At 36.4% G+C, this 12136-nt stretch overlaps 1 protein-coding gene across 3 annotated transcripts in view; it reads left to right on the plus strand.

The window, feature by feature from the left end:
* The window catches only part of HIBCH (3-hydroxyisobutyryl-CoA hydrolase), a 41308-nt gene that overhangs the window by 20515 nt on the left and 8657 nt on the right, over positions 1-12136 (plus strand). For all 3 annotated transcript variants that reach the window (XM_035331615.1, XM_035331616.1, XM_035331617.1), the window contains 5 exons: positions 759-837; positions 5412-5557; positions 6577-6663; positions 8585-8643; positions 9305-9386. In XM_035331615.1, coding sequence (XP_035187506.1) covers positions 759-837; positions 5412-5557; positions 6577-6663; positions 8585-8643; positions 9305-9386 — 453 coding nt within the window. The remainder of the gene's footprint in view (positions 1-758; positions 838-5411; positions 5558-6576; positions 6664-8584; positions 8644-9304; positions 9387-12136) is intronic.

Below are 12136 nucleotides of genomic sequence, written 5' to 3' on the forward strand. Positions count from 1 at the left end.
TTTTTCTTGGGCCTTGCTGCTGCTCAGTGCCCAAATCAGAAAATACAATAGGCAAAACCAGGAGCTTTACAGGCTTGAAGAAAATAACCTCGTCAGAAAAGTCTGCTAGAGAAGAAGGCTAGGTACTTCGCAGTGTGGATCTTATTTCTGACTTGGAGAACTACAGTTCCCGGGTTAAGGAAGACTGAGTTTCTAACCACAGACTTTGAATTTTAATGAATAATGCTGGAGGCGTTTCCTGCTTAAAATACTTATGTTTTGATAAAGTTGGTAATTATCACATAATAATAATTAGCTAATATTTCTTTTAAAAGCATAATTACAACTTCATGCAATTCATGTATATTCCAAAAGCATTGGCCTTTTTTGTTCTTGTTGAGGATAGTTTGTTGAAGTATGTGCAAAAGTTATAGATAATATAACATTAGCAAAAGAATATCAACTTGCTTAGTAGTCTAAAAAACGGGGTCACTTGTTTCTGTTGCTGTCACTCACGGGCTATTTGGAGTTAATCTCTGTATGAGTCAGCAATCTTTTAAAGCATGGAAAGCTATTTCAGTCAAATCATAAAGGTAAAAAATGCTTTATAGGTCTTTGAACCATAAAAGGCCATTTAATATTTTGTTGAGATGTGCATGGTAAATGTAACATTATTCAATTGTGGAGCAAAACAGGAAGTGTGTTGCATAGGATTACGGTTATAATTACCTCCACTGGTAATTTTATAACCATTTCCTTTGTTTGTGCTCCATATGCAGGGAGTTGGCCTTTCAGTCCATGGACATTTCCGAGTTGCTACAGAAAAGACTCTTTTTGCAATGCCAGAAACAGCAATAGGTAAGTAGATTTTAACAGATTATCATATGTTAATGTTTCAGGTTTCACTGCTCACGTAAATGGGATGAGATACAGTTGACTGAAAGCAATAGCAGTAATGCAAGAGTTCTAGAAAGGAACTGGAAATGACCATATATTGAAAGTATTTTCTATTAAATTAATGAAAACTTGTCTCTGAATTATGAAAGGTTGATCACTGAGGTTCTTAAAACAGGCTAGACTGACACAAAAACTATCAGGATATGATGTGTTAAAAATGGAAGTACGTGTGAGGAACTAAGTCTTTGCTACAGGTATAAGCAGATAAAGTCAGAAGATCCCAGTGCAAATGTGCTAACCATTTTACATTTGGAACTCAGCGTGGAGACAAACTCCATGATCTGCAATGTTCAAGAGAAATCCTAGCTTTTTAAGTGGATTAGTAATGTAGGTCAACTATAGTTGTGTACAGATTGTGCACAAGATCACTTTTTTTTAATAGCAACTTGTACCTTGCTTTTCTAATGTTTGATCCTACAACCTATGTCAGCTCTGAGATGTACAATAGCAAATGTTATGACCCTGAGCTACATAAAGAGGGTGGTATGCCTCAAGAAAAGTCAGATTACAAGGAACCTTCTTATGAAATCATTCACGTTTCCCTTGAAGACAATACTGGTACCAACAGGGTACTCACACTGAACGTATTCTGTCTGACTTCTGGATTTCCTTAATGCTTTCTCAATATCTAATTCCCACCTCCTGCTTAATAACAATGTTTATGAAGATTGCTTAAAACCTATTACCTAGCCTGCATTTCTGTCCTCCAGAGTTTCTAAGTTCGGAGGTAAGGAACTGAAGGATGATTGCAAATGTTCTTACCTTTATGTCCTCAAATAGAAGAAGGCAGCTGGTCTGTAAAATACGGCCGTGTTGAACACATTTGTTCAGAATAGAGAACCTTATCTGGTGCTTAAATAGTTTAAATAGCACCAGATATGGGGCTTTTAAGTTCAGTCTTAGTTTCTCCTCAAAGAATTAGTAGTAAGAAGTATTGGCCATTACTTCCTCAATAAATGAATTTCCAATTATGTAATGATAAAGCTAAGAAATCACAAGAAAAAAATGTGGAATCAATTTTGAAAAGAGAATAAATATAATAATGTCATCACAGCTAGATTTGATACATGCTTTGCTAGTGGTTAGATTTTTATAGTGTCCAATTTCTTCCTCTGCCGAAGGAAAATGTAGTAAACTTAGATAATTCAAGTATTAGTAAACTCCTGAGGCTAATGAACAGTTGTTCTACAGGGAAACAATTTGAAGCAAAGATTTATTTATTTTTTTTAAACTAACAGTAGTTCTTTTGCATATAAAATTATTCCAATAAAGTCACCTTGTTTTCTTCTTCAAAGGTAAAGATACAGGTAGTCTTATGCTAACAAAGATTATGTATTTACATACATTTCCTGTGTTTACAGGGACTTACTAAGCACAAATAGACTGTAAAGATGTGTAAAGTGAAAGCTTAGGACTTGCTTAGGAAAGAAAGTAATTAAAACCCTTTAATGATCAGTTAGAAGTCAAACCACTGAAATCTGTTTGGATTTAAAGGCTTAGCTGTTTTGATCTCTGTGGTGTATGTTTAAAATGTCCAGCTGCCTAGAGATTGTATTAATTGAATTTTTCCTTATATATTTCAGAAGGCATTATGCCTTTTCTGTGAAATGAAAGCAGCGTTCATTCATCTGCTACCCTTTCACACCATTGCTTACGCACTTAGCACCATAAACAAAAGGTGACATTTATATGCCATTTTGCAAATAGAAGTTCGAGACCGTAGGAGTTTCAAACTGATAGAGATAAGATGAAACATGGGAATGCGGTTGAGATGTAGGAGGATGGGGAAATACCTTCCCTGGTGGGAAGAACAAAAGATGAAAGCATATTGTAAGAAATGGGCTTTAAGGTGCTGTTAGAGTAATAGCAGACACTTCCTTGTATATCCATTTAAGCTTTTAGCTTTCTACAAGTAATTTCCTAATAAATCTCCAGCTGCCTCTGCAAGAAAAGGTGGAAATGTTGTGGTACCTTTACCTTTTGCTTGGCAACTGCATAGACAATTTAACAGTTGGGATTACAGTGAAGCATGTTGCATCTATCTCAAGGCTGAGGCTGCAGGGCAGTGTTACAGGCACAGGCTTTTAGCCTGGTCAGCCCAGCAGGCATTCATTCTCTTACTTTAGTAGGCATTTGAAAAATAATTAGTTAAAAACATCAAAAGGAAAAAAAAATCAAGTATATGAAATATGTTGAGAAACTCAATAGTAAGCAGTATTGAGAGCTTTAAGAGAAATACTGAGGACAGGGACAAGAGGAGTGAAAATTTAAGAGGAAAGGAAGACAGGAACCTCGCATAGGACCCAGTAGAAGCTATAGTGGTCTATACTCTTAAGCAACTGAGTAAGTTAAAGTGGATTAGCTACACCTTCACTAGCCCTGCTTGTAAATTCTGTGCTAATTAAAGAGATCTTCAATCGGTTTAGTTTTACTGACTACTGAAGCAACTTAAATTCATTCTAGTTTATTTAGAATTAATTTTCCTGTGTATGGCCATGTGAAATAGCCCTATAAATCCCAACATGAAGATTGCTTTTCCTCTGGAATCTGAGGGAAACTAATGTGGCCGCAGGAAGAATAATACTTCAGCATCAGTATTTTAATTACAGCAAAAAGGAGAAGGCTGTTGCAGTCCTGATGGATAGGAAGAATAATAAAATTGCCTTTTTGCTTTGGAGGGGATTTGTAAGAGAACTTTCATTTTGAAATGAAGGAATTCTTTCGCAGTAGTAGGAAATCCAAGAAGAGACAGGTGAATAGAAATACAAAACTAAATGGCAGTCTTGGCATCAACATTATAGATAAGATGGCTCAAACTGAGAAGGTAAAATGTGGAGCAGACTATTCATAAAGTGACTGCAAATGAAAAAGAAGGTAAGTGATGAGATGGGAATAATACAGCTTCGGGCTTTTGAAGGGTGCCACCAAGACATTGAACATTTTAGAAGAGCTGTATGTCTCAGTAGTCTGTAGAATGGGGAATAAATCAGTTAACGGCAACACCCATATCAGCGGGATTAACTGATAGGAAGTGGCTCCTGAAACCAACCTGTGATGTATTAGAGGCTGCAGAACTTAGGGAGGACCAAAAGGGAGCTGGAGGAAAGGCTGAGAGATTAGTGAGAACATAAAGCAGCGATGAACTTCTAGAGATTACTGAGAGAAGACAATGAAGTGATGATTTAAAGAAGCCTTCCCTTGATTCCATCCAAGGGAGAGGAATATTCAGGACCCACTAACTGCCCACATCACAAAATATTTGCAACAAGTCTTTATATAACACATACGAGTGACTCTTTCTTGAATGAAAGCAAATAGGTGTGAGTGAAAAACTGCCATTTTCTATCAGAACACCATTTAAACTCCTTCTGTACATTTTAATCTTGCCTGTTAGTCTTTGCTTTGGCAAATGTTTTCTGAGTTTCTTATTTGTAATATGCTTTCTGTTTCATTTATCTTTTTTTTTTTTATTTATCCACTCAACGCCACCCCACAATTAATTTACTCAGAAGACTTGCAGTCTCATAAATCCTCCACTGGTGATTACTTCCAAGTAGTAACTGTACACTCAGCTTTCCATTGGATTTCTGAGACCGAGAAAGCTAAGCTTAAGTTTTCTTAAGTTTAAGTATACTAGAAGTTACAAAATGTGTTTGAATTTATTTTGCGGGTGATAATGTATGTGACAGAAAAAGGCAGATATTGACAAAGTGACAGTTTAAGATATTTAAGGTTTTCTGTGGAAAAAAATGTTTTTCCATAGGCTTTGATAAAAGCTATATATTTTTCAATTATATCTTTTATTAAAAGTTTTATATTTTATTTAACTTTTTTTTTTAATTACCGTACTCTGTGGAGTAAGACAGTCACTACACTGAAAAGTTTTATAACCTTTTAAATTGCTAAATTGCAGGTTAGTCATAGTCCTGTCAAAGGACCAGGTATTAGGACAGCATATTGTGCCTCTGCTTTCAGGAAGCGTTGGAAATACTGTTGATGCATTAATGAACTGTTAGCCCCAAAATTTGGTCAGGCTTTCTATGCAAGAGGTGCTTCAGCAGTTTAAGATTTTTATTATAATAGAAGAGTTCAGAGAAAAAGCAGCTTCCAGTTTGAGTCTGCACGAATGATTCTATGATTCTATGTCAGTTGTTTGCTGCGAGAACACTCGATCCTTCAGGCTTCTAAGAATTCCTCAGTTTGTAGGCAAATAGAATGAAGGCTATAGTCTGGTATATGTTTGTAAATTGCGTGCCAGTGGAAAGAATGCAATTTGGAAGGTGCTCAAGAGTTTGCTTTTAGCAAGGGTTTAGATGACAGAGAAATGTCAAACCAAGTCAAAGAGAAACTGGGGCAAGAAAGCCATGCCCAAGTCAAGGAGATGGAAGTGAGACAAGCAGAAATAACCGACTTACATGCATGGCTGGGACAAGTTCTTCTCACTTTCTTTTTTTGTTTTGTTTTGTTTATTACAGGCCTTTTTCCTGATGTTGGTGGAGGATATTTCTTGCCAAGACTTTCAGGAAAGATTGGCTATTACCTTGCACTAACAGGATTTAGGCTGAAAGGAAGAGATGTGCTAAAAGCGGGCATCGCTACACATTTCATAGAATCAGAAAAGGTAAACTGCTAACCAGAGCTAGCACGGGCTCATCCTGGCACTGCAATGACAGGTTTGAGTGGTTGAGCCCACCAGCATACATTTAGCAACTTGAGTGTACGCAGAGCTGCAGTTGTCTTAGCTGGCCCTGCCCTGTGAACGGGAGCTGTCAGGTACTCTCAGGCTGCCCTTATAACACTTGCCAGCTAGTGACAGCTTTGCTTGGAAGAGGCAGCAAATGTTGCTGTCGTCACAATGCTGCTGTTTAAGGACATGATTTGCTGAGCATAACTGAAGTTGCTTGAAAAATGGTATGCTCGGTCTTCATCCTCTCTTACTGCCTTCACCACTTCTGTAGTTTGCTTTCTGGGTACAATTTAGACAACAGTGTCTGAAATGAGTGGTTATTTATACAACCACGAGTTGTTAATTTAGGTAACAGCCAACTAATGTGTTCTTTATCAGTATCCTTAATAGATAACCCTATTTGTTTCTTACAGCAGCTGTGAGAAAATGTAAGAATTAGCATATTCAATAAAATCAGAGTCATAATGTTCCTGTACTTGAAGTGAATGTAAGTGAAGGAGAAACAGCAACTGTCTCTTTCACTATGAAAAGATTCATGACTGTCACTGTGACTGCATCGTTGGAACGGGTTGGATATGCAGGCTAACAGATACTATTTTGAGCACAGCATGGTTGCCAGGCTCTTGCTCTTTCCCCTCAGAAAGTCTGGCTTTACCTGCTTCAGCTGCAGCGATGCACTAGGGGTCTGTTCAGGAAGCAGTTTTTTGCTGATCACTGCAGACAGACTTAAATCCAGATGGTTCGACACTTTTGAAAAGTGAACTCCAGCTCCTTGTATTGCTTACTTGGCACTTCTTCAACACCTGGTCAAAACGTTTTGTGTGTGTTTGTTTTTTTTAGCTCTATGTGTATGGTTAACGCATATATACAGAAATGCATTTATGCTATAAAGTACTACTATAATAGCAGTAATGATTCAATACTTACTTGTAATGAAATCTTATTTTCAATAGCTACCTGACTTAGAGAAAGACCTGATAGCATTGAAATCTGCTTCAAAAGAAAATATTGCAGACTTACTGAACTCTTACCACGTGAAGGTAATGTGATTAATTGCTGAAATCAAGCAGAAATGTTAGTTAAGTGTATGTAAATACAAATTATTTTTTCATGTTGCTGATTATTTGTTTTACGGTTATAAAATGATGAGTTTTCATACTCCTTCCGCTCTATAAAATACTACTTTATAGCGCTAATGCCTACAGTGATCAAAGTTGAAATTCAGAAGTCTTTCCTTATTTTCATTCCTGTTGTGGTCAGCAACTCCTTTCCTTCTGTTTGTTCTATACAGGTTCCCGGCTGGTAGCATGATGATGCAGAAAATGCACTGCTGTTTAATTTTTCCTGTTACTCTCTGATTTCTAGCATGTTTTACAGAAGGCAAAATATATAGCCATTAGGAGAATGAGAGTGGTATGTGATGGCAACTGCAAGCTAGGGAGTTATCCTGAAATCCAGGGTTTTGGACAAATACAGACGAAAGGGGAAGAACCATAATTGTGCTCCAGAGGCTGCAAAAGTTACAGTGCCAGTTATTCAATACTGTGAAGTGGATGCTATCTTTCCATCCCCTTTTTCTTTATTGACCTGAAGAATTATGCTAACTTTGTGCATTTGATGTGGATTTTAGCATTATTGTGATGCATACCATCTGTAGGCAAGGTTCAAAGTCTGAATGTAAGGGCTTACATTGTTCCATTAATTCCTCAAATATTTTACAAGTTTGTAACCTTGAGATAATTAAAAGACTATAAATAAGCACAGCACTTATCTATAGGGTCCATATTAGCAGAGTGCAGATAGCTTCTAATGAAAGCATATGAGGTCTTCAAAGCAACATTTTCCTGGGGAAGAAGATGCTGTTCTCCCAGTGGACAAACCCATAGATTTTGGAGGTGAATTTAACTGTACTGATAACACGTATTTAGCATTCGAATTAGCCCCACATAACAACGGGCATGAAAATAAAAGGTTTTGGCTTTACAGTGGATTTATTCAGCAGCTATTTCAGCTGTCTTGATGTGTGTTGTAATTTTATTTCAAAAGAAAGGGAACTTCTGGAGCCAAACTGGGGTTCACTGAAATCAGTCACCCTGGGTATTATTGCCCAGTTGTTTGGATTTAAAATGAGGAGTGGTACTCTTGTTATTTCTGCTCTAGAATTACTAAGTTCATAAATAAAGATTAATTAAAAAATACATTGGATAAGTTAATGGCAAATAGTGGCACTAAATACTTCGATAAACAGAAAGCTATGAAAGAGAATTAATTATATGTTGCAGTATACCGCTTTACAAGATGACATTTAATGGAAAAGGAGGCTGCATATTTTTAGTGATCGGAGCTGAATTGACAGGGAGCCTCTTTCTCAGCTTCAGCTGCTGCTGTTGAAACATCTGCCTATGTCCCAAGCCCCTTAGTGCCAGATCTAAAACATTTGACAGCCTTTCCACATAAATCTGTCAGGTCTTTCCAACCTTTCAGTTGTCTAGAATTTTGTAAAATCACTGAGAGAAGAAAGGTGCATGCTTTTATTTATTTTTTACACATGCATATATGTGTATCTGTGTACATTTAAGGAAACCAAACATCTCCTTTTCCTGTCTGCCACATTCTCAGGTTTTTGGGGATATTTATCTACACCGGCTTTCTTAGTATATTTGATAGAAATGTATTGATAGAATAATTGTGATTACTTGCATACAATATAACTACTCTGTCAGATGTGCATATGTTCTAGCTCAGAGCAAACACTGCAGGAGATGACACCTTTAACATTCACAAGATGAAGTGAGAGGTTCATTATGCATACTGTAAAACTAATTCATTAAAAATATCATATGAATATTAAATGTTCATTTATGCTATTTCTGTAACAAGTCACTGCAATTCTTCAGTACTGGTAGGCTTTTCAGACAGTCTAAAATAACCAAGTAAAATATTCATTTGTTTTTTAAATAGAGCAAAATTGATCAAGAAAAGGAGTTTGTACTTGATGAACACATGGAGAAGATTAACAGGTATTCATGGATCTTTCTTCTTTTTTATTCCTTTGTACAGAAAACTTCAAGTTAAATCCAGTAGCAGTATATCAGTGTTCCAAAGATAAGGTGATGGAGATGCCCTTAAAGTTAGCCACTTAAACATTTGTTTTTGGGGTGCCTTGTGAAGCTCAATAAATATTTCAGTCTTCAGTATATTAAATACTTTTGAGCATAGTTGCCTGATTTGTATACCATTCTTTTAAACAACTGCCCTGTGGCACTTGAAAAAAATATTTTTTAATGAAAAATTGGATAGAGTTTTCTGTGAGTAATTTTTCATCTGGAAAGGACACGTTACACAGCACATCCACGTTCATTGGAAGAAGGTCATTTCTACGACTGTTTGGGATTTTGCATCACAAAAGAAAGCAGAAATATATATATATATAAAAAGGACTAATGGTAGTAATTAAAGTTTTTAGATAACATGATGTGTATTAAAGTGCTAGAGATCTGTAAAGGAAGAGGAGATGCCTGTCAACTGAGTTACTTAAAATTGAACGACAGCACATTGCTAAAAAAAGCCATATCACCTGGTGAAGCTCTGTTCCTAATTTCACAATTACTAGCATTTCATAGGGAAGGGGAAGGCTGAAGCAGCAAGGCAGTTAACTTTTTTTTTTTTTTTTTTTTCTAGTCTTTTTTCAGTAAATAGCATGGAAGAAATTGTTAAAAAATTAAGGGAAGATGGTTCTCCTTTTGCCATTAAGCAGCTAGAGGTAATGCCTTTGTGTTATTTTTGTTAGAGATTAAGCCTGATTCTGTACTTTCTCATCTTGGGACAGTTTATGATCACCTCATTAATGTAAATAAAACTGCATAACACCAGTAGATGCAATCCTCAAGTTCTCACGTGCAGTCATATGGGATTGCAAGCATTTCTACTCTCAGAAGACTATTCCTTTTTGAAGCCACAAAACATAAGTGTCATCATACATTGTCTAGTGCAATCTAGTAAAAAACTGATGCCCTTGCCCCCCCACAGTCAGGGGTTGATGGTGACAAAGGTTCCTTTTATAGCTTCTCATTTTATAGGCAGAGGTTGGAATAAAACAGTGACAGAACAACGTTGTTTGTTTCCTTCCATTTCAGATCCCTCATTTGGGTAAATAGCAAGCAATTTATCAAAGTATTTTTTATCTTCTTTAATGCATCTGAGTGTTGGTTGTAGCCCCTACTCTAAAAGTGTACAGTAATACTGCAAGCTTCCTGCATGCTCCAGCCACAAAAGCAAGAAGCAACTCATTTATATGAAGTCTTCATATTTTCCCTTTCTCCTTGGAAGTACCTGTATTCAGGTGCATTGTAAAAGTTTGTCTTTTTAACTACTATTCAAATAGTACTTACAATTTCATAGAACACAGGCATTTTTCCAGCAAAAGCTTTGCTTAAACTTTGGTTGCATCTTACAGAATCCTGCTCTTGTAGTAAAACAAAACAGAACTATCATCTACAGACCTCCACTGAGCAGAAGGCATGTAACTGACATAGCATCACTGACATTAGGTGTCCTGTCCCTGCTACTTTCAGGATGGAACAGTAAGTTTCATAATATTATCGAGTAATTACTCAGGGTAACACATACAGTTTTATTTATACTTTTTAATTAAAGATTTATCATCTTGTCTCTGGAACTCTCAAACAGTTCTGAGAAGGAAAATTTTCAAATCATCTTCATGCCAACTGGTACGCCTAGTACTTTGCAATATGTACTACAAAAGCAAAATTGAATGGAAGAGGAGGCTAATATTTTTCCACTCGTATTCAAGTTCCGTTAATTAAAGTAGTCAAACAAGCTAGTCTCAGGATAATCATTTTACGTGTTTGGAAACCTGAACTCTACCACGGACTAACATCATGATTTTTCTCCCCAAGTTATATATAGGCTGTATGATTCAGATCTTTACTTCTTCCCCTGTGTTATAGATAGCAGGGAAAAGTGGTTATATTAAGGTCTGTGAGACAGTTTGATAGCATGCTAATAGCAGTTACTTTTGAGGGCTCTTTATAGTATTGAATTACAACCTCGTACTTTATTTCCAGACGTTACGAAGTGTAGTATAATTTTACAGGGATATTGTTTTGAGTAGTTTTGATGGGGGGTGATAACAATCAAGGATTATTTACATATAGCTTTTCCTAAGATAATTTCATACAATCTTAATACTTCCAAATATCATCAGACCTGGTGGAGATGTTCTGAATAGCATATAGGCTCTAAAGGGTGCTTTGTCTATTTGAACTACAGTTTTACTACAACAGATGCAAGGATTCTGGAAATACGTTGTTACTGAAATTTGTTAACTGGACTCTTTGTTTTACCAAATTTGCTCCAAGTACTCAAACCTGCAACACTTGCTTTCTCCATCTTCAGTCTCATAACTCACATCTTCCCTATTAAAGAAATGTGTTGTTCTTTGTGATTCCCAGAGTACATTTCTGTCATGGTTTTAATTTAGTACTTAAATTTATCATCTACTTAAAAATAACAGTTGTATATTTTCTAAATTCCTCTACCAAAACATGGATCTTTTGTTGCTTTGATTCTTATTTTGTGTATTTAATAGACTTTATAGCAGACTTTCTTTCCTATGATTGGTAAATGAGTGTTATTCCTGAACAATTGGGTATTTTTTGTTCTGTACCAGAAATCAGACTGTGTTAATAAACCACTTCTGTCTTTGCAGAAATTTGTTAGAAATTATTTTCTAACAAGTACAAGGCTTATTAGTGTGAACGTGTATGTTAATCTCAGACAAGTTTCTAACAGCACATGTTCTGTACTAAGCAAGAAATGCTTGTAGGACTAAATCTGTAATTTATTCTTTTCATTTTGTATTTCACAGAAGGAGAAGGGATTTATGTTAAAAAAAAAAAAAAGAATTTCAAGTATAAATCTAGTTTCACCACAAAATGTTTGCCAATTTAACTGGAGGTTTAAAAAAAAGCAGAATAATAAAGTTTAATTGTAGCTGGAGAATGAATGGAAGCTTGCACCCTGGTGGCTGAGCATTTTATAGCACCTACAAAGCAGTGGCTGGCTATTGCTCAGCAGGGACCACCTGAAAAGCACGGCAGTCTGAGGTTATCAGGTGTTATCCCTGACAGCAGTTGGATGACCTGTGTGAAGCGAATCATTTTCCTTATCAGTAGTATCACAGGACCGATAGGATTTCCGCAGATGAGAGTTTCCTGTCGCTTTGTGAACCCAAGGCTTCACTTTAGTGTCCAGGCACAGGCACAACAGTACACTCCAACGTTAAATGCAGAGACTAGAAACGATTTAGCTGCAGGAATGTTTAGTTTTTTTCCTTGCTGTATATTAGTTATGACACATACCCCTGAGCTTATTGAACAGGCCCTAACCAAAAGGTTAACGCAACGTAATACAACATCTCCTAGTCTGGAGGTACCCATCAGCACCTCCCCACCTTGGGTGCAGAGATCTCCTTTAGCATGCATAAAATGG

Source organism: Oxyura jamaicensis, chromosome 7 (assembly GCF_011077185.1).
Source record: "Oxyura jamaicensis isolate SHBP4307 breed ruddy duck chromosome 7, BPBGC_Ojam_1.0, whole genome shotgun sequence".
NCBI lineage: Eukaryota > Metazoa > Chordata > Aves > Anseriformes > Anatidae > Oxyura > Oxyura jamaicensis.